Raw genomic sequence first — 27,694 nt, 5'->3', positions numbered from 1 at the left:
GCTCCATTCCGGCGAGCCAAGTCACGTGACCGGGCCGCCGCCACATTAAAGGACGACTTCCACCTCGATGCCGAAGTGGACTCCCAGCCGCCCCCTCCCGGAACGAGGAAAGAGACAGCAGTAACAACAGAGACACCGGGAACACCGGAGAGGCGAAAAAGATCGTGGAAATTTCGGTCCTGGCGACTGGAGACGGCCGTCTCTTTCTACGGGACGTCCTTCGCCTCTCTTGCCGCACCTTCTCGCTCGGCGGGTACCTCCACTACGGGCCTCGCGGACCCCCACCTTCCCACGGCTGCTATCTCTACATCCTCTCTCTCTCCTCTGTCACTTACCAAGTATACCGCGATCGGTGACTGGCTTGGCGTACCCTAGCCCGCTTGCCTGGGTTTCGGCCGATCGGCACCGGTCACGGCAGCCGCGGTACGCGCGATTCGCCACGGCGTTCTCCGTCGATCGGTCGCGGACTATCGATCAACCCGTCGCGGCTACGTGTGACAGTGGTGATTTGTGCTTGGTTGTTCCCGCATTGAGATGGCGGATCTATGAATTGGAGCTCTTGTCCGAGCTACGTCGATCGCGAGTAAACAGTGTCATGTTCGTAGCGTGGTCCACAAGTCTGCTTCTCGTTGATACCAGGTGAATTTAATATCATGAGACAAGTTACTCCAGTTAGTTTGTAAAAGAAGATGAGTACGGATACACAGTTTATGATGATATAGTGAATATCATTGTGTGTAGTGAATACGTGGTAAACAATTGTAATTAACAATTGCTAATCGATGTATCTCTTGGCATAAACCATAATGCAAGTAAGTAATAAGTGTAATCGAGGAAAGGCGATACTTGAAAAGATTGCATGAACGAGAAAAGTAATCGATTTTGTGTGTTATTAAAATAAAGAATGGGTAAAGTTTTGCATCATACGCGCACTAATGACAATATACGAAAGAAACGATAATAGGTGATAGGCTACACAAGCAGATCCATGCTTTTCTTTAGCCTCTTTCAAAGTAAATTTCGGCTTAATGAATTTCCACGATTAATGACAATGCGATGTTTTAATATATACTCCATACACATATGTACACATACATTTTGAAAGTTAAAGAATAGACGAAACTTTAGTGAGACATTTATCGAGTGAATTAAGTGCATAGAGTGTTTTTCAAAGTCTACACGTTTCGAAATTACACCAAAGAAGGACATCGCGAAAAAGGAATCACTTAATATCTCACGTCATTTTTTATTAACAATCAATAACAAGTTATTCCCTGATAGCCACATTCACCGTTAGAAGAAACAAACTGCACTGAAAATTAGTGCATATTGTCCCATGCGTAGCAAGCAACAAACATTAGTACACCCCGAAGAGAATCCGCGCCAATCGCAGTTGTCCAGCTCTGGCAATCTGCAGCTCATTCAATCATCTCAGTCATCTCAGCTCAATCATCTTCAGAATTTGGTTCACGCGAGTAAAGAACTATCGACCGTGAAGACGAGGCCGACGACACCCGTCCTGGCGAACGACGGAGGGGGCAGCTTCTGGCTGGCCACGGTGGCCGCGGGGGCAAGTACCCCAGCCGGGCTGCCCCCGCACGGAACTCATCATCCAGCCATGGATCCAACATGCGGATCCGCCGAAACCGGCTTCATCAACAGTCAACCCTCCATGGCCGAATTCATGACGGCATTGCCGCAATTAGCTGGGGACAGCAGCCTGCAACACTCGCCGGGGACCGGTGGTTCCATCAGTCCTGGTGCTCATCATCCCGCGTATCATACCATGATGGATCCCCATGGTGTCGCTGACCCCTCGGGTGTCAACGTTCCTGAGTATCCCTGGATGAAGGAAAAGAAAACTACTAGGAAAAGTAATCAGCAAGGTAAGTCACCAAAATTGTTTAGTTTTGAAAATCATCGCATAACTGTTAGCGAGAAAAAGTTTGAAAAAAAAAAACGTATCTTTGAATTACTACTATAAAAACAACGCATTAATTATAATATATTTATTGAAAAATTATTGTATCAATTATTTCTTACTAATTATTAACAATAATTAATAATTTTAAAATCAAGTATCTGTTTAATCTTTATTTGTAAGAGATAAATAATAGATAATTGCCATCATAAACTTAATTGTTTAAAAATTATATTAATTAAAAGTTATATTAATGTAAAAATCTTAGCGGAGAATAGAAATAGAAACCCTATTGATGTCCATTATCTCTACTAAAATCTATATTGAATAAAACGATGAAATTTGTCAGGAAAACATAGTGACAAACGTGAATGTCAATTAACGTGACCATTAGGATTCGGCATGCCATTTACAGCGTTAGGAGTCTATTGGCTTCTCGCCGCTACATTGTGGCTCACCACGGGGTGCCTACTATCCGACGGCTAATAACAATTTCAAGCCATTCCTTTCTACTAACTATGCCGCACATCTGGAATACATAGCATGTCAATACCACAGATTTTTGAACATTTGTAAACATTCGGTTCAAATTATGATATATTGTCTTGTCAAAATATGTCATCCAGATGGGAAAAATTTGTCGAAAATGATCAACATAGCTTCTGGACAGAATTTTGTCTCGCACAACTCATCACGTATTTGTAATTTGCAATATACTAATAATTTATATGAAATAATAATTTATATGAAAGATTAATGCCTCATACGCCAAAAAATATATTTTAAGTACTTTTATTTATTATTGCATTTACTATACATGAGGACTCTATGAAATTCTGTACGGTACGAAGTAAAAGTGTCGCGAATTAACATCGCTATGTTAATTCCGTAAGATATCCGCAGCATTTGTTTTTCCAACAACTTGTTGGTATTGCGAAGCTATCGAGGACCAACCGATAAATTTGTGGAGAGATTCACGACACAAATTTATTGGTCCCCGATAGCCTTACAATAGCCAACAAGTTGTTCGGAAAGCGAGTGCCCGCAAATATTTTACTGACCTAACGCAGCGAAATTAATTCGCGAGACTTCCAATAAATTGCTCATATTTTTTTTTAAGTACAAAAACTAATAATAAATGAAATATACAGATTATATCTTTTTAATGAATTAATTTTACACGTTAAATTGCATGATACTTCGCGCATCATTGAAGCTCATATAATAGTGAATGGCGATACAATCCGAAGGGTTGGCTAACTTTATGGGCCACTAGGGTCGCCGTTCGACAACGTCCGGGACCCTACAAACGTCTTAGTCTATTTATCTATCCCTGTTTCTCTCTTTCTCACATCGATCTTGCGTCTACAACGGCGATTTAACGTCGTGCCGACTCCAAAACGTGGTCGGACCGTCCGCAGGACACGTCGGAAGATTAAGTGTTTGGCACGGAGGTTAACCAGCCGCTGGCCAGGCGGTAACACGCGGAATCATCTGTAAATTGAGCCCAGGACTAGCGGGAGAGAGCGTCGGGACGGCCATAACTCACATGGGGTGCCGCCACCGACGCCTCGTACACGTCGGCTCTTTGCTTTCAACTACCGTGTTATCCCTTATCGCGCGCTGCCTCGGTCATCTCTTTATGATTTGCGGGCCTATATATAATAATCGTGCGCCTCTTTATAATTATACTTCTCGCGATAAAAGTGTATGAAAATTCCACATCTACTAAAATTTAAATCTAATTTTCTGAATGCATAATTTAAAATTGCGTTTCATAATATTAAAACATAAGTGTTATAACAATACTGATAAAAATTTTATATCAGATTTCTTATTCAGCTTTTGATTGAATTTATATTATCTTATTTAAAAAACGACACTTTTTCGTTTTAATCATGCCTAAATTTCCATGAATTATAGCCAATAGAAATTAAACTCATTATCCCGTTATTACGATTTTAACTGTCGAACCCACATTAATGAATTTCTATCCAAGACGGCGTTATCTCCGTTATGAGGATGGTGTGGCCTACGAAACCTTAAGTAACATCTCGTCTTTTCGTATGTGTCACCATGCTGCTCGTATTAAATTTCAATCTGTTACATCTACGTGTCCTCCAGCTGAGATGTTTTAGTTCGGGGACGCCCGTGGATGGGACGATGAAGGAGGACGTGGTCTGATTAGTTGAGTTATTTGCCAGGAGAAGAGGCGCGACCGACGTTCCATGCTTCGTCGGTAATTCTTGCTGGATACCTTTTCTACAAAAAAGCCACGAATCTACGAGTGTTTTTCCCGACGCCTTGTTCCAGGCGTCTCATCAGTCACGTCGGTGGGTGCCAAAGCAGAGGCGTCAGCCCAGCAGACTCCTCCAAGACGCCGATGTGTCAATTAATCCCTGCATCCCTCGGGATAGGACTAGGCTAGAAGCTGGATTATCATCATCCTCGCGCTGCTATCTTCCGTCCTTCATCTAACACCCTCCTGCGGGACGGCCATTTTCGTGGCCGAACTGCTTCTTACTAAACTACATCGGGCTGCGTTTCCGTCATTAATTAATATACCGGTGATACTTGATGGTCTTGATGTCACTAATAGTCCAGCTTAATACTCGCAAACTTGTTAAATAAAATTATGATACAATTCTAAATCCGTATGAACGGAGTGAAAATAACGGGGACGGGTATAAGAACGGGGATTTTCCAAGAGCCTACGGCGAAACACAAATATCGGAATGAAACTCAGGGGAAGGAGGGCGTAAAGATTCGATCACGAAAGAAGGGTGGAAGGAATTGACTATACTTGGCGATTCCATGATATAGGTGATTGAGCGAGTGGGGCTTTACCCTTCGGGGAGGAGCGCAGTACGAAAAGAACGGAGCATCTAATTTAAAGATTCATTGGCGAGTAAATCCTCGCTGAATTAGAGATAACTCTCCTAGAAAATCCCAGCTACTATGACGCTCCACAGCCCGCTTTCTCTGCGGTTGCTCATGGGAAAGAAAAGAGTCTTGTGTGTGAAACGATCATATTCATGAAAAACGCGAATTCAATGTATGATGAGATACGCTGAAAATACTCACTGATATAAATGATCAACCTTCACTAATCTCCGATTAAAAATACTATTCATAATATAGCATTATGTATATTATAAATAAAAATCATCTAAATAATATAAAACAGCCAATTTTCGAGCAATTAAAAGATGTTGAAAATATATTTAATAATTTCAATAAAAATATACATTCGTGTTAACGTTTCGAGCCTTATATACTTGGCCTTTTTTAGAACCATACAAAACTAATAACACATTACAAATATCTCGTGTCAATTTACAATAAAAGAATCAGAGTAGATCTGACGTCTCAATTTTTATTGAAATTATTAAATATATTTTCAACATCTTTTAATTGCTCGAAAATTGGCCGTTTTATATTATTTAGCTGTTGCTTAGTCGAGCGAAATTATATTGTTATTTAATAAAAATCATCTTATTATTAACTATACTGTTATTAATCACTAGTAATGATGTACATATAAATAAGATTTTGGTAAAAAAATATTGCTTCTAAATTTGTCAACGAATCGACAGATTAAAGGACATATGTACGTGATATGTTTGACATATGCTTACAATACGTATTATAGTAGTTATCACTCAAGCAGCGGGAAGTGTTAGCAGCCGTTACGCGAGATGATTGCAAATATTCGATGCGGAGTCCGTTCAATCTGGCAAGACGAATTATAGAAAGGAAGAAACGTACGTAGTTCTCATACGTTCTCATACATACAGTTTTCCCAGCTCGCACGTTGGTGCAAAACATCTGGAGGAATAACGTCGCATAAAATATTCCAGATTATCCCCCAAACCGTCCGAGTACGACGCCTCACAGCTGCAGCAGGGGGTTTTAGTAGCAAGATGCGGGTGGCTCGCCCGTTTGCACAGAGCTCAAATAATAAACACGGTATAACAAATTGATAATCTGAAACCCCATAATCGTACGCATGTTTCGCCCCGGAATCTGTAGCCCGGCACTAAAAGAAGTTTCCACGCTCGTTGTTACGCCAAATGGAGCGCTATAAAAGTGTGGCGTTCGTATCGTTGTACTGCCTCTCTGTCTCTCTATCTGTCCCCCTTCTCTCTCTTTTTCTTTCCCACTTTGCTATCGTCTTCTCTCAATCTTAGCAAATCGCGCAATGTGATTTTTGTGTGTAAAAAGAAATTTTTACGTTACTGACATTCAATGACGTGATAAATAACATAATCTATAATTGCCGATATTAATAAAATTTTCTTTTTAAGCAGAAAAGATAATATAATTAATGTAATATACGATCGGAGACATAATACAAGCCAATCGGTGATTTGCTCTACAATATGTTCCATAAAGAAAGTGAAACAGCCGCGATTTTCTGCGACAATAATAATTTTATGCAAATGTTCGAAGGTGAAGCGTGAAGCTCTCTAGAATGGCGACGATATTGTCAGATAGACATCTCTCGCCATGCTTTTCGTATCTTCCCCTCTCTAGCAGGGAATAAAAGACATTGAGGGTTCCTATATCTGTTATTCTACACTCATAAAAGGAAAGGAGGTGTAAAAATTTGCAAAAAAGGCGATAACATATGCTGGAGGGTCAACCATAAATGATAGTAAAAACAAACGTATCTTGTTATTAAAATTTTTATTTCTTATATAAATAAACCGAAGACATTATCAGCAACTACTCTAATTATTCGTGTTAATTGTGCACAACAGTGCGAAAAATTATACTAACATTTTTCAAATTACGTTAATTGGAAGTAAAATCTGCTTTCACTAAGTTTCTCTGATTTGTGTAATATTTATCTATATATTCTTTCTAAATAATACTCTCGCTTGTCCTCATCCTTTGCAACATTTTTATATCGAATATTTTTATATGTGAATGCGATTATTTGAGTAAGCTGTAGGAATTTCTAGTAACCACAATTTCTAGTTTATTTAGAAATAAAATTTTAAAATTGCGTAAAACGCAAGCACGCCAATATATTTCGCAATTCGTATTTAAAGAATCTTGACTGCCAGTCTAATAAATTGCCAAACTGTTTATAAACCGTTTAAGCGTTAGCAGATTCCGCGACAGGAATGGGAGTGAGAATCTGAGAGGAACTTGAGCCGTAAAGTAAAGGGATGGTTGAGTGACGATGAGAGCTATGATGGATGGAGAGGTGGACAGGTCTCGAATATCACGTGACAATAGGAAAAATTGTTATTTATTTTCTTAATATTTTTTATGTTTTTGGAATTTTAATATAATTCTAAGGACTTCGTATAATGATGCGTGACTAATATTTTGGCATTTCAACGAGCAGTCCGGCTTGATACCTCTTAAACAGTGCAAACAAAACGTGCCTCTAACGTGATAGATTATCTACAGCCGTAACTTTCGCAAACCATTAGATACATCCTATCGTGAATCCGTAGATCTGGAGATAGGTGACCCGGCAGGGCAGTTGCCATATTCTTTTTGTCACTGCATCCCGGAAGATCTCACCCCCGCCCGCGCTTTATATTAAAAATGAACTGTCGCTTCCACTGACGACATGGACGGGTATTTGACTGTACTACCGCTTTTATTTGATAAATCGCGGCGCGACCTCCTCTCTCGGTCATCTGAATTTCTAATGCATTATTTTTCCCGGTCGGAACCATCCGCCTGGCTACGTCGAGTCGCGAGGGTGAATCGCGCCACGCCAGACAGGGATGTCGGGTGGCTGAAAGAGCGATTAAGGATAAAGCAGTGGAAAAGCGACCGAAGAAATAACCGGGCTGATCTGAACAGGAGCTTGGAAACTCCTGACTTCTAGTTACCACGATGATTACCATTAACGTTTATCGTAGTTTGAGTATCACGTAATCGCCGAGAGAAAGCTAGATTATTTCGACCAATCACTTGGCACGCTTCACGTCTGATTAGAGTTTCGCCAACGTAAGGGCCTTCTTTTGCTAGAAAAATGGGGATCAACAAGTTCGCAATGATTTTAACGTTTCATAACACGTAATATACTGTCTTCAATGTTACCTGTCATATTTCTCGAAGATTTGCCGCGGTCCACTCAGATTTCACTGTAGACTTTCTAAACGATTAATCAAACTATAAAATTAGAAAAAAAGGCATTAGGTAGCTTACGAATACATGATATCGAGTGCGATACAAATATAATTCTAATATCATTACTTTTATCGTTCTAGGCATACATATAAAGTAATTTGAAAACTGTATTTCTATACCTCCTTCTTACCTGTTTAACCCCCTCTTCTTCCTGGAGTGGATCAACCAAAACCTGTTGCCTGTAATGGGCCTCACAGAGCGATAAAAAGTTTTCAACTCTACAGGAGCAAAAGCCTACATTTCTTCTTCGCCGACAGTTTAGCTTCATAATGCAAAGTCGCGAGTCATTCGGTGATCAAAGTGCCGCACTCTCTCTCTCTCTTTCTTTCTGTTGGGTGAGTGGGTACGCTTTCAAAAGCTATTCTGACGTTTCTTTGAGTCGCCATCAGACGTAACATCAGGACATTGACACAAGGAAGCACCGTTTTGCAAGACAAGAGACGGTAGGACCACAGAGGGAGGTGGTATGACATGTCCTTTTGATTCGTTTCAACGATGGAGAATTGCATCCTTTGGGTGAGCAAACTGCGTCTGAATCGTTGGAGGATCAGTCCTCGATTTATAATTTAGCGATTTTAATTCAAGTTTGTCGACAATTCAAACGTAAAAGAAATAATTCGACAAATTTCAGTTTTTTTAATCGCAAAAAACGTGACCGTGTTATGAGAATTATTTATAAACATTCGACGGATTCACGCGGTTGTTAATGTAAAGAACTGTATTAAATCTTGCTAATCGTCGTAGACACGGTTTGCTCGAAATTCTTTTTTGCTAAATATTGCCGGTCTACGGACAAATACCGCATTAACACAGATTTAAAGTGAACTTAGCGGCAATCTCACGCGGACGTTTACAACCAGACTATAAGTACTTTAGGGTACATTAGCCTCGAGAGCAATGGAGAGTTCACCCTACCCTACCTTCTTTTCTTTCGCGAAGACAACGCACAGTTACGCTAGGGTGGACGCTGTAGGTCTAACGGGGGGAAGAGAAGGAGAGAAAGAGAGAGAGAGAGAGAGAGAGAGAGAGAGAGAGAGAGAGAGAGAGAGAACGGTAGAAAGAGAGTGGGTGGCGAAGGGGGGAAATCGTCAGCAGGAGGGAGTGGGACTGTCTGGAGTAATTAGCTAGCCAGACCAGGCCAATATCGTGCTGAAAGATTTTCAACTCCCCGACGTCAACTCGGATCCGTCGCGACGGGAAAATCCGGCTCGAGCCACTCTGTTTATAAAATGTCAGGCCAATAAAAAGTCATGCTACGTCAAACATCGATAATAACAGGGAAGGGAGGGAGTGAGAGAAAGAGAAAGTGAATGGAAAATTCCATAAGTTTATTAACAACTCGCGCAAAAAAAATTGCTAGTAGATACTTCCGGTCCCCTGTGCCATTTTGGACAACTACAAAAGTCTTATAGAAGGAATAAGAACCCCGGGTGACCTTCTTCCGTGAGACTTTTGAGAAAGGTTACTTTCTTCTCGAGAAGGGAGACACGCGCATTGTCATATCTACTTTCTTACACAATTCGGTCGATCTAGATATAAATATAAAAATATATTTGTGAATTATTCCTGGTATCTGTTTTACATTATATGTTATCACATATTTTTGTTATATGGAAAAAAAACTTTACTGTTGCAGCAGAACCGTTGATTCTGGCACATTTGATATCAAAATTACCACTTTCCTATCAATTATATTACGTTATACTTAATGTGTTAATAAACTGTTATTTTTTTGTGTATTTCTGTATATTTTCTGTATATCTATATATCTTTATTATAATATAATATAATAAGCTTATTTTGTTACTTTTAATATGTTTAGTATTATTAGATTAAAAGTCTGTATAATGATAAACTAATGCCTTTGTTGTTATGCGTTAAACAGTTCAAGATGAATTATTCGAGTTGAAGTGCGATTGTATTGTTCTGTTAATAAACGACTTCAGGATCAGACGTCTTCGCTTGGCTGTTCTTTACGTCTGTATCGACTTCACGGAATGACCGAATAGAATCCTTAGGCATGGCAGAATAATGGAAAGAACAATTCCGGAATTGGATGTTAGTGCTCAGGTTCAATCGATTGTCAGGATGACAGTCCAAGCATGACTCGCGGATTCGTAGGTAGGAAACCTCCCGCGCGAAACTCTGTACACGCTGGACGTGGCTGACCAGCCGGCCGACTGACGGACGGCTGACTGCCTTTCTGATTGATGATCGCTACTGGACTCTCCGCCGCCATGCATACCCTACCAACACATCCTCCTCCGTCCTTCACGGGCATCCACCATCCCCCGAGCGTAGCGCGAGTGCCAGCCTTCACCCTCTCCGTTCGCTGGACGCGTCGATTCATTCCCAGAATCGCGCCTCTATCCTAATCTTTTTACGCCGCTCGGATAACACCTTGTTCTCGAGCCAACTCACTCTAGAAATGCGAAGTTAAATTGTGGCTCGATTATTGGTACATGGACAAATGTTGCTATTTGAAATAGCCAACATACATATTATTGGAATTTAAAAATATACATAAAAATTATTATTTATGGACGATAAATATTTAACTGTTATTCATTAAGTAATTAATCGTTATTATATACATTTTTTGTGCAACATAAACAAATATTTTTATTATAATCTTTAATTGAGAAAAATTAATATATAATATATATTAAAATTAATGAATACGCTGTTCTTTATTGATTGCTTGCACAAAAAGATATTTCCGAATAAAATTGATAGTCAGAGTTTGAATCGAAATAGGCTGTGGGAGACAGCAGACGATTTCAAAATAACGAAAGTGATTAAACAAAATACTGTAATTCCGATTCTTTTATCAGATACGATTTTAGTTATACATTTATTAATTACTAACTACTACTTTAATATATTAACAATAATATTTTCTTACAGCCTAATAGATAAAACATGATAAAAAAAACCAACAACTGACATTTCAAAAATTATATTTTTAAAAATCTACGTAATAAATAGAGTGATATGCAAATTTACATATTTATCCATAGTTACATCGTCGCGCAATAATTTACGAAAGCAATAAGAATAAAGGATATTTCAAAGGATGAACCGGAAATATGTGGTTGGTTACGCGACAAAGCACGCCCGTACTATTTAACTCTTAATCGAGCAGAATTCGCGTATGGATGACCCGACACGACCGGCGAAGGAGCAGTTACAAGTGAATGGATCCACCCTCGTACCCCGCAGCTCCCCACCGCCATGTAGCCCATCGCCCACTTCCTTTCATTGGGAGCAATATTTCTTTTCGCGAGTCCCCTCGCAGGGCCTTTATCTAACAAGGAGCAAATCATTTCCCTATTATTTGCTCGCTATCGCACTCTCGCTCTTCCAGACTTCCTCTTCTGGATTCGTTTTACTCGACCGAGTATTCGGGCTCTTTATCCCCTCTTTCTTCCACTTGTCGTTGCATTTTCTTCGTCGCTATATCTCTTGGAGACCATCCAAACTCTTTCCATCGCAGTGCTTTTGCTCTACTTGGTACTTATTTTAGAGCTTTATTACATATTTCTTCGTTTCGCTTTGCCTCCGTTTCGAATATTTATATTACTTTAAAAAATATAATATTATATAATACTCAGTTTTTATCTTATTCGCTTGTGTATTGAAGAAATGTGCAATATACTCTTGATATACCGTGTAAAATACGAACTTTATGTTTTATTGTATTTATATTCAAAACTTCCTTCATTTTAATGGGACTGAATAAAGGAAGCTGGAGCAAAGCTTGAAATTCTACTGATCAATCCTGAAGAGATAACTTTCCGTTCGCAGCATTTCTCCCTCGGTCGAAGTTTTCTCTCGACAAAGTTTTCCAAACATAGATTCAATAGAATTCCTTTCTTACAAATCTTTAAATTACATTGCACAATATCATTTAGTATCTTGCGAGCATGAAGTACATTGCACATTGAATTTATCGCCGAATAATCATAAATTATTTTGCTAAATTATTGTGCTAAAGATCTTAATGTTAACAATGTATAATTGCAAAAGACATTTCTTAATTTATAGTCTTACTTTTGCGATTTCTAACGATAGAGGAGGAGTGATTCAATCGTAATGAAGTTCCTACGCTCCCTACAGAAAGTACACGAAGCTCGCAGAAGCGAATAGGTCTCAGGATGGTGTTTGAGTCGGACTAAAGGGGTGGCCAGTGGTCGGTTTAAACAATTATCACGAGGGTTGACCGCGTGTACGAGTCGACACGGGTGGTAAATTATTACACGCGGGGTTGCGCTGGACTCTAGAGCTCCCGAGTTCAGACCACATTAGCATGGCATTATCACTAAAGATCAAAATCTCTTAAGAGTTAATTTATAAGAAAAGAAATATTATATGTGATACTTTTGAATATATTGTGACATTAAAGATTAAAATATAAAAGTCCTTCAAGTCTTAATTTTTTTTTAATTGTTCAATGTATTAGACAACCGACGATAACCGCTAAAATACTAATGGAAATAATCATTATAATTTAAGTATATTTTTTACTTGATTCAGTATTATGCACAATTATAAGACAAGTTTAATGTAAACACACAACAATTTATCTCTATATACGAATATGCGATAAGAGCAAATTTTTCGATCGTTTGCCAATTTGTATCGAACACATTATTCTATGAAATCCTTAAACGTGTAGAGAATCAATTCCAATACAAATACAGCATGTTACTGTTCATCCGCTATGTTACTGAATTGCGCTGCATAAGAATCGCACGGAAAGGAGTGCTCGTAAATCCAGTCGCGCTAGAGAAGACTTGTGTATCTCCGTTCCCCGAAGTGAAGGGTGAGACACAGGGCGAGTGTCCTTTATAGCATTGTTAACAACTAATGTATGCGGCTCGGATCTCCGAAACCCTCCCACATTTAACATTCTTTAACATTATTATACACATGGCGCCCGTCTGAGTACTCTCCACGTATCCGTCCTTCCTCTCCGTCACCCCTCGCCCCCAAGACCGACCCTTCGTGCCCTCCGGGGCCGATTTTTGTCAGTTTTATTTAACTGCAACCACGGAATCCCTTTTCCACCCTTTCCTGTTTTCTTTCTTTTCTCGCACCCTTTATATCTTCGAGACGAGACGCTTTCTCTTTCTCTTTAAGATGCCAGGCACGTTTTAGGACTTACGATCAGCGCCGTAATTTCGACGAACAAGTGGCGCTTACTACTTTCTGATGCGATTTTAGGAGCGCACAACGAGAGACACTTGGAAATAATATATCCTATAAATAATCTAACTGACGTTATGGACTCTAAAATCTGAATATAGTCAATAACAATTTAAAAAGTTGTTTCACGTCTTGGATCATTTTATCCTACAACTATAAAATATACACTATATACATATACGTTTTCCTTAAGAAATCTCCTTAAGAAAGAATGAGAGAAAAACGTAGTGGCTAAAGAAATGGGACCGTTAGCCAGTGCGTTCTCTTAACATCATTGTTACTGCTCTCGCCGATTAATTAATCGCCATGTTCAGCGGAAATTGATAATTAAAACTGCTTTCGAAACGGTTCTTTTGGCGTTTCGCTGTAAGTCAATCACGTGATTTTGTAATTACCTGAAATGCTGGCGTACGCTATAACGAACGTTCTTAAGAAATTCGTGTAATTAATAACCCGCTCGTCTCATGATAAAACAAAGAAAAAAAATCAGAAAAGGAAACCTTGCGGTGCCGCTGGGTCGAGACTAATTAAAGGTAACTCGTGATATTAGTTAATTTATTGCCAGCTGCGTATAAACGTCACTTCCTATTGGCCGCGCGGACGGCCTGATGCATGCTTAGAACCAAACTTCTCTTTCGGTAGACGTTTTCCTCGGCTAATTCGAATAATCGGCAAGATTTCTGTTCATTCGTTATGTCAGATGCAATAACTCATAGTAACGCGATTAATGAAGCGTGTTCTGGGTTTTGTTTTGCTTCGATATATGTGCCAGGCAGGAACTGAATTTCGACGAATTACGAATTACGTTACGCATTATTTTTACACATGAAAAATACATGCCAGCGAACAATATTTCACGCTACGCGTGACTATTATGCTGTGTGTAATTTTCCCTCTTTAATAGTTCCACCGCTTACAATAAATGCGTGATGCAACGCAATTATTATATTTATTTCATATTAGATATGTATTAACGCGTTTTCTCATGAGACGAGTTTTAATCAGTATTATTTCAACAAAACCTGCTCGAAGAGCAACATTTTTCTTTATGTAGCTTGATTAAGAAACCAGTAATGTCGCTGATTAGTACATGATGGCCAAACATACCCATAAACACACGTATGCGAACTTGGAAAAGAAAACGGTGTGCACAAATTACTCACGGTTATCGACCATACTTCTCTTTTCAAACGTGAGTCGACCCAGCTGACAGACGCCTAATTACTGCGATATTGATCCGTCGAAACATCGCGTACGATTCTTCACTCTCTCGAACGCGACTACGCGCGGAATACCGTCGCCAACGTTAGCCAATGTAATAATATCATGTAATATTTGTATTCGTGTATATAATAGTACAGTTACATAATCAATATTGGATCAAGATTGGATAAATAAAACTAAATATTAAATACATGAAATTAATTAATGTAAAAATTATCGATGTTACTCATAAAGAGTATTAAAATATATATTAAAATAATTATAAATTATGCGAAATTTTTTCTGAGGTATAATGCATAATATTTGGTCAATTGAAAATAATTAGATACATCATGAAAAAAATTAGGTTTACATTTTAATAATGTTACATGATAACAGCGATATTGATCCAATGGAAGTATACACATCGACAGGACATAGAAAATGTATGTTTTACGTTCCTTCATCCGTATGAAATGTTATCCTTAGGTATACCTATAATTATAAATGCTTAAGTATGCTAAGGATATTACGATTCCATCGTTCCATCGGTAAACTGACCATCTTAAATATGTAATACTATTGTTCGGTAATGTTCAGCATGACATTTCAGAAAATAGCAAAGAAAAATGTATATTCAAAATTACACAACAATACACAATAATAAAAGCAAAACGTTAAACAAGACAAAGTAGGACAGAACGAACTTTCACATGGAATTGCCACTGTCACGTAACGAGGAAATTTTTTCAAAGTATTCGGTCAGAATATCAAGAAGATACAAGATTTACAAAACGGGGGGAGGGTGAGTTGCGAAAGATGAAAGAAGTAGAGGGGCCAGCTCTTATTTTCACGCGACGGTTTACATGGACGTTGGGGTAAGCCGCGAAGGATTTAAAATTTGTAAAGATTAAAATAAACTTTTTATCCGGCCGCGACTTCTCGGTCCCAGAGGAGGAGGTGGAGGAGGAGGGGTTGGAGACGACGGCAGTAGACAAGAAGCTTGCTCCGGGACAAGAAGCTCAGAAGAGCTCGGAAAAAGGCGGTCGTAACGCGAATGGAGGATGTAATGAGAATCTCTCAACTCGAACCATAATTCAAAAAATTGTTGAAGGATTCTACGTTCTGTGCCGCAAATTGTCGTGAAATTAGTTTCGAATTTGTTCCTCTGGGGGGTACAGCACTCGCTGAGCGCGATAGAAGTGCCTTAAATATTTATGAGAGCGGAACTAAAATACATAAAATTATTACGAATATCGATTTTATAATGTGTTTGCACACGCGCTTGAAATATATAGATTGATATATATCTCATCCAGGATTTTAATATCCTCAAATCCTGGCTTAGCCCTGGATCCACATGTAATTTTAATTTACCTCCAATTTGCCCACGTGGCAAAACCAGAGGAAATTGATCCGGGAAAATCAGGAACCGTTATGTATTGTATTTTGATCATCGCGGGATTATTTTAATCACATTAGTGTTCGAACGTCGAGGCACACCGACATCTCGTTACGAAAAGGTGCGCTCACAAAATCAATCTCGCGTCTAATGGAAAGATGGCTTTTCATCCCCCCTGGAGACCACTCCCGTTTCACATACCGAGCGCCCTATGCCTCGAGTATCACTGCTACTTTTCGGTCGCGTCTTTTCGATATAATACTGTAGATTTTTAACACGGCTTGTTTTTATAAAGCATATTATTTTAAGAGTTGCACTTGACGTAACTAACTGTTTTTTGCATGGGAACATTTCAACGTAAATACATATTTTTATATTATAATTTTCCCGCGGAATACTTAAAATATCACATCATTATCGCAACACGCTACAAATTATGCATTAAACATTGATATTTAATCCGCGAAAAAAGAAATAATGAAGCGTTGGAAATCGTAATTCCTTCGTTATGTAAGCCGCGTTATTTAAATTACATAAGAATGGCGCTGGTAATTATAGAGGAAAAAATTATGTAAAACGGCAAAATACTAAATGCGAACGCACACACTCCAAGAATATGTGTGTGATAATCGCAGAATTAATCTTGACCAATTGCAGACGCAGAGCAAAACACCAATTGGCTCGTTTGTATTAGGTAGCTCTACTTATGTGTACGTTATCGCGTGATTATTTCGTATATGTCACAGGCGAGCATGCTAAGCAGAGATTTGTTAAAAACGAAACTTCATGTATAACTTACAATTATACAATTCTTTGCAAAATGAATATTTTATAAAATTGTCATAAATAATGTGACACGTGCTGAACTATTGTATATGATCGGTAATATTATGATTGACATCAGCTTCCAAAAACTGGCCAACGCCAAGTGGTTGTCACGGAGTTCCGTGAGTCTTTATTATGAAATAACAGCTAGTGCTATCACATGGTGAACCCAGAGATATCATTAATCAAAGATCGTATCCCTCCAATTATGACTCATGCTACCGCAACTTTTGCGAACATCAATTTTTGAATGAGCCAGGGCCAGGCGTGCACCTTAGGTGTATGGTGTATATAATAATCTTTTATCGCGGATCAACATGAGAGGTGAAACTGCGCGTTCGCCAGTCGTGCACGAAGAAGTCGAGTGTACTTGGTCGCGCCACCCCAATGATTGCAGGTTGCATCGGCAACGCCTTCTGAAGTATCCAGCCAGTCTGAACGCCACGCATATGTACGTCTTGCCTTTCTTTCACCGCGGGAGAGATCCCTGCGTCCAATTTTCTTGCACGAAGGGCCGCTAGCCGTCGCGCCCATTATAATCACAGGTTGGCGAACCTGTGCACGTCCAACATGGCCGACGCGGTGGTTGGTGCGGAGCACCAACGTTGCCGTGTCTTCGGCAGCGCTAAGCCAGCGCACGGCGACGGCTCGCGATGTTGCCAACAACTTTTTTCGAACACGCAAATCTTCCCGTGCCGCTTTTATATCTTTTTCCTACCATCACCGTTCTTCCGTTCTTGTATTTCTATCCTTTTTCATGCTTCCTCTCCCCCCACGTCCCTTCTTCTTTTTGTCTGCTCTACATGCCAGCTAGCTCGGCGACTCCTCTCTTTTTCCGTCATTACAACAAGGTAACTATATGTAAAAAGTTATGCTAATATCTGAAGTGCTGTTATGCCAGACAAGAACCAAGTCGAAAAGATGTGGACATACAATCATGAATCAAAGCAAACAAAGGCTTCATCATAAATAAATGATTATATTGTTTCTTACATTTAACGCTAAATTATGATGGAAAGAGCAATTGCAAAGTCAATAATTTGCATTACTTTCCTTTGGAAGAGAAATATTTATAATATTCTAAATATATATGTATAGAATATATTATCAATTAAAATTGAAATAATTATATCCTAAAATGTATGAAATATAAGAAATTATATAGGAGAATTACTGACAATTCCGCTGTTTCAATGGTTTATGCATACAAGTTATTACCAAGCCAAGTTATCAGTACTTCAATGTCGTCACGTTGAAGAGCTTCAAATTTAATCAATGGCTCGAATCGATTGGTAGTATCAATGTTCTAAATCGTCGTATAATGGTACAATGTTGGGATCAATTCCCCATGGACAACAGCCCTATCAGCAAGTGAGGTAGCCACTTGAACGTAACGCTGGGGTTCCAGCCGAACTGGAACAGGAAGGTACGAAATATTTTGCGGCCGTGGTCGGTGGTCGGCCGCAGTTCTTGTTTTGCTCACTGTTAATTGATTATAGCTCGTATCCAACGCAGAGGCCACAACCCCCGACAAGCCCACCAAAACCAAAGCAGCCGAGAGCCCTTCCTGCCAGCCATTCCACTTGGACTCCCTTCATTCTGTTCCCGTGCGTTTAGTTTTGTTCGTTGCCCCTCACCCATCGCCCGTCCTACGTCTTGGTGTAAATCTGTAATGAGCCACAGTTTATGCCGATTCCACCTTCCAGCCTTCCCTCGCTTATCCGCCACAAATTACCCAATGGCGCATTAAATACCTACTTTATTCTCACGTGATGAATAATTCTTCCATTGTTTCAAACAAGCACAGAACATTATTATGATGTAAATTTTTATTAGCTTCGCTTCCAATGTCGATTTGATTTAGAAGGACAAACGGGAATAGGAAACTGATCTTTCCATTTGGTAAACATTTGTAGATGCCAAGTTCAATAAAATGTAGAATTTTATTTGCTGTTTATATACAAATATTATTAATTTAAAAAATCTGTTAGAACAATTACTATCATAAAATTGTGAGACGGTCCAATATTAATGTTGCATAATAAGACGTTATAGAGCTACGGCATTTTAAAGCAGATCGTTCTCCCCAGAATCCAGATTCGCAATGTTCGGCGAGCTTAAAACGCCCGAAGGCATCCGAAACGATCAAAAAGTTATCGATCACGGTAACCTTCCACGCTGACCGCCGTCTACCTGTTTCGGACACGTCAAAGCACGGACATGGAGCCGGCTGTCTTCTCGTTTGTTTCAAATTCTCGTCACTCATTTTTCATACGTTTACGCTGCCGACGCCGCCGCCGTCGCGCCGCCGCAGATTCCTCTCGATACTAAAAGAACGAGAGAAAGAGAGAATGAGCGAGGGGGATGAGGGAGGAGAGAAAAGGGGAATGGTGGAGAAAGAGGGAAGAGAGGAAGAAGTTGCGAACGGAACGAAGAGGGGTAATTGTTCTCTTCTCCACGCTGTTCGAAATAGTGGTTCTTTCCGCCCTTTGTTCTTCCTCACAAGTTTTCTTCCTGCAGGCGCGGGGGGGAAACAAAAGACAAATTACAGAGACGCCCGTCATGTGACCCTTCCCACCTGTCTATAAACGACCTGGTCCAGTCCAGAGAAAACGAGAGCACACCGAAGGCGGACACAGGAGGGAAATCCGTGATCCGGACGACTTGGTCGCATGTGTAAACTACTTCTCAATTGAAGATCCACTTTTTCCTCTCGCCTTTGATGATCGTACTCCCTTGGGACACATTTCTTTATTGCTCGTTATCGTCTTCAATGAGAACGTCTACAAATTAATCATAAGTGCAGTGGAACAATGCAAAAATTAAGAAAGAAGCATTGGGCATGTGAGTTTCACCAGCTGTTCATAAACATTCTGGTATAATAAAGGCGAAAGAATAAAGGAGACACGAGCGAGTAGAATTGAACAATGGCTTGCGTGTGTGGATCTCTTTCACTCCTATATTTACGTAATTGTTGTTTCGTATAATCGAAAATTTCCGCGAATAAAATTCCTCTAGAAGTCGGAGCACGCATTATTAGCGAACAGTATCGATATCTTTATTGCTATTTCATCAATCTTATAAAAATAAGTATAAAGTAGAAGCCTCGAGTTGAAAATATTATCCTAGGGTTTATGTACTCCTGATGTAAAAGTAATATTATGTAGAATCAAAATTATCATAAATTATATTTAATTTCTGCATAAATAAAATCTTTCCCTCGAATAAAAAATTTTGAATATTATATAGAAATTCAATACGAAGATATAAAAAGCGAAATAATAAACGGTATCTCGATAAGATGCTATTAATTCAGAAAAATAATCGCTTTTCTGTTTTAGTTTACATATCTTATCACAGATTATTTATAATAATGCTCGTACAAATAAAGTAATTCGTATACCCATTTAAACTTTATTTGATAAAGCTTGCACTGATTAACACACGTTTTTAAAAAAGTGACTGAAAGACATGGCATAGCTTGCAAAGTTATGTTTCATCAAAAGGTAACATTTTTAAGTGTAAACTCATACCGACGTCCTCATACTGATGAGAACGCGCGAAGCGACGGCTGTCAGCTTTGTCACGGACATCAGCATCTGCTCTATCGACGATTGACGAACTATTACATTAACAAACCTTGTTAACGTTATTTTAATTTCGTTTTTTATATTTCTACTTTGATTTCTTAATTACTGCATTTTTTATAAAAATAGAGATGTATTGCATCAATTATGAAAATTTTGAAATAAAATTGTGACTTATTAATTATAAATTATAGTAAAGAATAACTTATTAATTAATTATTATTAACTGCAGTTATATTTTATATTTTATTGCAAGTATTTTGTAGTATTTAGTTTTTTATTCTGCATTTATTTTTTATTATTAAAAAATTATCAGAAAGAGGCATATTAACTTTAAAAAAATTAAAAATACGAATTTTTTAACATTAGTCTGTTACAAATAAAAGCGGTATTAACAATATTGATATTAATAACAGTATTGACGTTTATTTACATGCATAAATATTATTTAAATAGTGATGTATATGCTTTAACAATTTGCATATTAAAAGCTTTATAATAATTCTAAAATATTTATGGTAGCAGTCTGAACCGGATGAACCCATAAACGAAGCTAACAGCGTGATATACGAAAATACGGACTCTATTTTCGTGCTCTATCGTTCTCACCTCACACACGATCCTGTCAGGTCTTCATTTTGACTACGCCTTGACAGTTCGTCATCCTCTACATCGTCTTGCAAGAACGAGAAGCTTGCTAGCAACGCCGACATTTTCGTCCGGAAAAAAGTCGTTACTGTTACAAAGCAGTAACGCCTGTCACTAATTTGGATTAGCAAGAAGTGGTGTGATATGGTACCGTTATTTTACTCACAAAGCTAAACAATATTTAATTATTGTTACCAAAATATCTGACACTCAATAAAAAAATCTATCCTTTAAAAATATTTTCTAATCTAAAGATCTATTTATGTATTATTAATATCTAAATATAAAATGCAAATAATTTTTTATAACGATTTAAAACATCGTAAATACTTACACAGACTCCCAAAAAATATACTCTATTATTCGTTGTATATATTTTTATTTTGTAACAGTTTAATTTATATCGGGTAGTTATTTGCCATCCAAATATTGCTCCGAATTCATCGCCGGATTGAATTAAACTCCTGGAACGATTGAACAGATACAGGGCGTGGAGTGGAGTTTGATCGACAGTTTCGTCCAACCAATCGCAAGACCGAAATGCTGATGAGGCCCACGTCAATCATGCGATACTTTCATCTCGCCACCATCGCCCTCACCCTATGGAAACTCCACGTGCAGGATTTGCTAGGTTCAAAGCTTACTACATCTTCAGTCTACACCCTTCTCCCTCATCCCCGAGTGTCTTCTCTCTTTTCTATTCTTCCTCTCCCTTTCTGACCATCTCTATCACGTACCCTCCCCGACCTTTTCCAGTCACTATACCTTCCTCTTTTTACCTTTCGTCTATGTCTTTTTCCTTCTGTCTCGTTCGATTATTCTCTTTCTCTTTCTTCTTTAACCCCTGGCGACTCATCCTACTGTCGAACCACCCCTAACCACCCCTCAGCCACCCCTCAGCCACCCTACATCCGCTCGCACGCTATGGGGTAGTTTAGCATCTCGGCCCTACGAAACGAACCACCTCCTCCCTCGCTGTCCCCCTTCGCTCCAAACTGCGTCACGCCGTATCGGTTTTTTTTCTTCTCTCATGATACGGCGACGCGTAAAAAAGTGTAACACCCCTGCTTCTTGATAAAAAAAAAAGATCTTGACATCCAGGTGGTCAGTGACCGATAGAATAAAATATTGGCGTGAAATATTTCTCGCGCTGTTGTGATGTCCACCAAGGTGTCTCTTACACCCCTAAATGATAGACAGAAAATCTGAAGTACTCAGAATGTAATATATTGGAGAAAGTTTTTCTAAACATTTATGGCAAAATATACGTTGTTCCTAGAGAATTTGCCAAGACACGTCTTGTTAAACAACGCAAGCTCGCGGCGAGCCATCAAGTTTGATTGAAATATTACTCCTCGGGGCGTGCAGCGAATTCTGTAATTACGATAGGCGGCTATTAATAATTGTTTACCGCAGTTGGGTGGAAATTACTCTTACGCCACATGCCTCGACAAAGTACCGTGAGATACTTGGTCGCTACTTTCTAGACCAAATCTGCCCGAATAAGCCGCGATATGCTTCCTTATATCGTCCCTCCAACCCCTTCCCCTCTCATGTTTTCACGTCCTCTCGATCCTGTGTGGCATTCCTCTTGTTATCGCGGAACAAGTTTCTTATCCGATAACAATTAGGAGGTGTTTCGCATCGACATGGAATAGTGCCGGTGGGAAACTTGCCCAAAAGTTTCTAAGGAGCCCAGTAACTCGCCGGAACAACACCAGAATGGTCCTTTTCGTCGCGCGAGAATCTTCGCTCATGCATTGTTAAGGATGTCGTGTCGCATCCCTCCCTCCTCCCTCCTTATCTCTATCTTCCTCTCTATAGTCTAGGTTGCTTAAATGATCATTAATTAGGATACCATTTACTTCCTATAACAGACAAAAAGAGAGCAACGTGATGGTAAAGACGAAGCGAGTATCGGAGCGCGAGAACTTCAACGTGCTACAAGAAATAAAATAAGAATTTAAAATAAATTATTTCCATAACGTATTTTTTGATAATAATATTTATAATATTTGTAAAATATCTAAATACATGACATCTCACCTAAAATATAAGAATAAATTAGTGCAGATAATTAAATTAATCTTGTTATTGAAGAAAATCTACGTTATGTTATTTCGATTTGTTATAACTGCATCGAAAAAAAATTGAAAAAGAGGGAATTTTCTTTTGCAGAGAACGGTCTGCCAAGAAGATTACGAACGGCTTATACAAATACGCAACTTCTCGAGCTGGAGAAAGAGTTTCATTTCAACAAGTATCTTTGTCGACCACGAAGGATAGAGATCGCAGCTTCACTGGATCTTACAGAAAGACAGGTAATAATTTAAATTAAATAATGTTATGTATTATTAAAAATTATTTATTATATTATTTCCATTTTTAATACGTTATATTTCAATATATGTTTTAAAACCTTTTATACTATTTTTATGTTGCTTCATTAAAAATGTTACAAAAAACATGTTTTTTTTATCTGTTGCACAGTTGTTGATGCATTATATGCAGTATCTATATTTAATAACTAAAAATGTAAATAATTATATAAATATTGCTATCTTCCTCTTAGGTAAAAGTTTGGTTTCAAAATCGACGAATGAAACACAAACGGCAAACGCTCAGCAAGGAAGACGGCGACGAGAAGGATGGCTCCACTTCGGATGGCATGGAAAAGCCCAAGAGCGATAAAATGTTATCAGATAACGACGAGAAAAAGAGCTGTCATAACTGTGATATTTCGGGCGTGGGCGATGTCGGAAGTACCTTAACCGGCGACGTTACTGATTTAGGTTCTTCCGGCCGAAGAAACAGCAACAACAATAACACACCTGGTGCAACCAACAACAATAATAACAACAACAACAGTAATCCTGGTTTTAATACGAACAGCAATGGTGCTAGCAGCGTTGGCAGTACCAACAGCGTGTCCAGCTCGTTCGAGAAAATGATAGTGGATGACGATTCGAGGTCGCAAGATGGAAGCGAAGTGACGTCGCCGAGCGTGACGAAAAAATTGTCGGGCGAAGTGAGAGTGAAGGTTGAGAGCGGCCACAAAAGTCCGAACACAGCGAAGCAACAACAACAACAGATCTCGGTAAGCAAGAAATCGCCATCGGCCAGCACGAAGGACATGTGTTCGGTGAACAGCAATGGTGTACTGTTAGCCATGCCGGACTCGACGGTCAGCACGCCGGTTCTACCGGGTCAAAATTCCACGAGAAGTTTAACGCCATCCTCGACACCCGGTACTCCCGTTTCCGTCCAGCTTCAGCAAGGCAGTCCCCTTGGTATCCAGCAAGCGGCTCACACGGCCTACATGCAGAGACCGCGAAGCTCACCGTCCTCCACGACCTCGTTACCGGGTCCGATGTTGCACGCCTCTACGAATCCGGGAACGATGTCGCCGCACGGTGGCCGAAACATCTCCAACAGTCAGCAGGCACACTTCCAGCAGCAGGGCGTGTATCAGCCCACGCCGGGCATCGATTATCGAAACGGCGTACCCGCAAACAGACAGAGCATACCTACGGCGTCGCAACAGACCCAGTCGCAGAGCAGTTACTGCACCAGAGATACGTATCAGCAACCGAGAATCTCTTATCCGAGTGAGGTGAATTCTCTATACGTTAGACAGAATCAGGCGATGGGTTCGAGAGTGGCGCATCACGTGAGAGCGACGGGCACAGCATCGAGATCGATGTACGGTGCCAACATGCAGTTCCATCAGCAACAGTTGCAGTACGGTAGCACCGGAGAGTATAACGGATATCCTCAGGCTGGGCCACCTTATCACACTTATCACAGAGGTATGCAAGGTACCAACGCGTACAATTCCGGCCAGGGATACTCGGCGACGCAGAACGAGCAGAGCACCGACGGCTACATGACGCCTGGAAATTACGGTTACTCGACCGGCGGCAACTATCATGGAGCCGGCGAGAATCTGGCGACACACGGGCACGCCGCTGTGTCCGCGCAGACCGGGCAGCATTATTTCAACGACATCCAGCAGCAGCAGCAACACCCGCAGCAACACACCGCCGAGGGCTATGTCACTCATCAGCCGCCGATGCATCCAAGTTCCGGCGACTACCGACCAGGGAACAAGTGTCACCCGGGAGCGTATTACGAGCAGACTGGCGGTCAGTTGCACGTTCATCAGGGCGGCGAGGCTTCCAGCATCCCAAACAGTTACGTATCGTCGCCCGATCCATTTCCGGCGCCTGGCATGACGACAACCGCGACGGCGATCGCAGCTGCTACCGCAGCGGTTATCACGCCACCCGGAAGCGCCGGCCAGGCTGACGGCAACAACGAATCCTACGGCAATTATGGCAATTTTTACGGCGAACCGGTGCACACTGCCGCGGCGCCGCCACCATCCGCCGACAACAGTAACAGCTCGTCCGACTTCAACTTCCTCAGCAACCTGGCGAACGACTTCGTACCCGAGTATTACCAGCTCAGCTGAGTCCACGAGACCGAGAATCCTTGCCAACTGGACTGGGGCGATGAGCAATGCCTACTCAACGCTTTATACTGAAGCGTGCCGCGTAAGAATCTACGTGATTTCTATGTACTATTAGTATTCGTGATTTAACTCTGCGTGTAAATGGAAATCGTGTAAAAATGAAACGGACTCGGATTAGAAATATTATTATCGGTGCGTGCGTGTGTGTCTATATAAGTTTATGCCATTCGACCTAGGCTGTCGAATGTCCTCTAGTTCGAAGTGACTCCTTTCGCGAGTTGTGTCGAAATTATTTTCAAGACTGCTTGCAATCACGGCACGAAGACTAATTTATAGAATGGTTGTACATAGTAAAATTTGAAATATTTAAATTAACTTCAACACCTACAAGCATATCTGAAGTAATCCGGATTACCAGAGAAATTGTCGACTGTTCTAGAATGCAACTGTAGCCGAGCAGTCGATATCGTTACGCATCCGAATAATATCAATTTTAATATTCCTTACCACGGACAGGATGTAACTCCACCAATTTACATTCCAAACATTGAAAGATGTTTCGGAAATATACAACAGTGACAACGAGTGCAATGGTTGTGTTAATTTTAAATTAGAGAACGACGTTGACAGAGTTCCCCTATTTACAGAATTTTTAAAACTGTGTTACAAAGTGACATTCACCACCCTTTCGGTGCGAAACGCGCTTAATCGCAGAAGATGAAAAGTGATTTGTAAGTGATATTAGACTGATATACACGAACTATGGTCTACAAATGTGCATGAAGAGTGTTGTAAATATGTCAGAAGTTTACCGGTACGGAAATTCGATGGAGTTTCAATTCCACGATTCGATTCTCGTGAATTGAAACACGAAGTAAGTGCAATCTTCTTGGCGCGAACGTTCTCTACGTTAGTGCATCGTTAGGGTGTTCGAAAACTAGATTGTACAGATCACCGAACCCATGTTCCTTTCGTTTTCGATGTAACTTCAGTCACTGGCACAGAGTGTGTGCTTGGAGCATTTAATCTTATTTGAAAGTCTCGAACAAGAATCTGAAGATGTTTTCAAATTACACACATTCTACAAATGTTTAATTTTCACGTGATGGCCAATAACATAACGAGATAATATTTGATTTAAAACGATAAAACGAGGCCTGAGACTGTAGGTGCATGTGAGCAATAATTAACAATGAAACTATGTACATATATATCATACAAAGGATAGATTAATGGAACACAAATGAATAAGAAAATCGCATTTATACACAGTCATGATTACTATATCGAATATACAACTTCTGAAAAGTGAAATAGGTACAATCCGTTAGTTTTAATTAAACACAGGAAATAGATGTCTATCTCTCTCGCTTATAAAAAGAAATCAATGTCCTCCAATTGAATATGGAGAATAGTTAAAAATCATTTCTTGGCCACTATTGCGGAAAGAGACAGATGCACTTGTAAAAATGTTGCGCTGTTCGTTTTGTGAAAAAATGAAACAAGCTTTAAAATTAATTTAAATCGATATGTTATTCTGTGTCGTGGATAATGTCATTTAATAACGAACGGATATCGTTGAGCAATACTTGGAATGATAATCAACACTTTCTGATTGCGGAAGATGTATTTATTGTATCCTCTAAATATCGGTTGCATTATCATTTTTTCACAAATCGCATTTTTTTCAAAGCTCTACTAGCGCTACTTTAAGCGAACCAAATAAATTATTGTCTCACGGTAGATAATATAAAAGTAAACGTAGATAGGGACATAATTTTAATTTTCACCTCGCGACTACATATTTAATACGCAGCTCTTTTTGTATAAAACACTAGATGCCGTCGTTGTTCATATAAAGACTCTCATATGTACATACGCGCGTACGATAACCGTATATATATTGTTTATTCATTCTGACTACATAATTGTGTTGCAAGTGAGCCCTCGACACGGTAAACGAAGTTATCACACGTGTACATTCACTCACCGGTACATTTGACAAATACAGATCCATAGTGAAAAGTAACGAGAGTGTGTTCTTATTTTCTCTAGTAATCATTTTTTTAACTGTTTCAGTCGTTCGATTAAAAGTGGTAACGTGAACCATGTGGAGTCTGAAAACATCGTATAAACCAACGAATGATACGGAAAATCATAAGTTTAACGAAGGAGTGACCATGAACGGGGGCGAAACGCGTAAATTTTGATCGTATAGACGGCGCGGTTTGCCCCATGCCGGCGATGAAAGTGACGATGATAGATGA

The 27,694-nt window shown here is 39.7% G+C and overlaps 1 protein-coding gene across 1 annotated transcript; it reads left to right on the top strand.

Moving 5' to 3' along the window:
- Positions 1 to 142: 142 nt before the first annotated feature.
- On the top strand, positions 143 to 27,456 carry LOC139770477 (uncharacterized). Its single transcript, XM_071702456.1, has 3 exons — positions 143 to 1,886; positions 23,132 to 23,274; positions 23,526 to 27,456. Exons 1-3 carry the CDS (start codon positions 1,337 to 1,339, stop codon positions 25,425 to 25,427), a joined length of 2,595 nt encoding a protein of 864 aa, XP_071558557.1. The 5' UTR covers positions 143 to 1,336; the 3' UTR covers positions 25,428 to 27,456.
- Positions 27,457 to 27,694: the final 238 nt, after the last annotated feature.

The sequence above is a fragment of the Temnothorax nylanderi genome, unplaced genomic scaffold, assembly GCF_030848795.1.
Source record: "Temnothorax nylanderi isolate EJ_2023f unplaced genomic scaffold, tnyl_v1.0 TNYL_tig0030_pilon, whole genome shotgun sequence".
NCBI lineage: Eukaryota > Metazoa > Arthropoda > Insecta > Hymenoptera > Formicidae > Temnothorax > Temnothorax nylanderi.
This window is presented reverse-complemented; position numbering and strand designations above follow the sequence as displayed.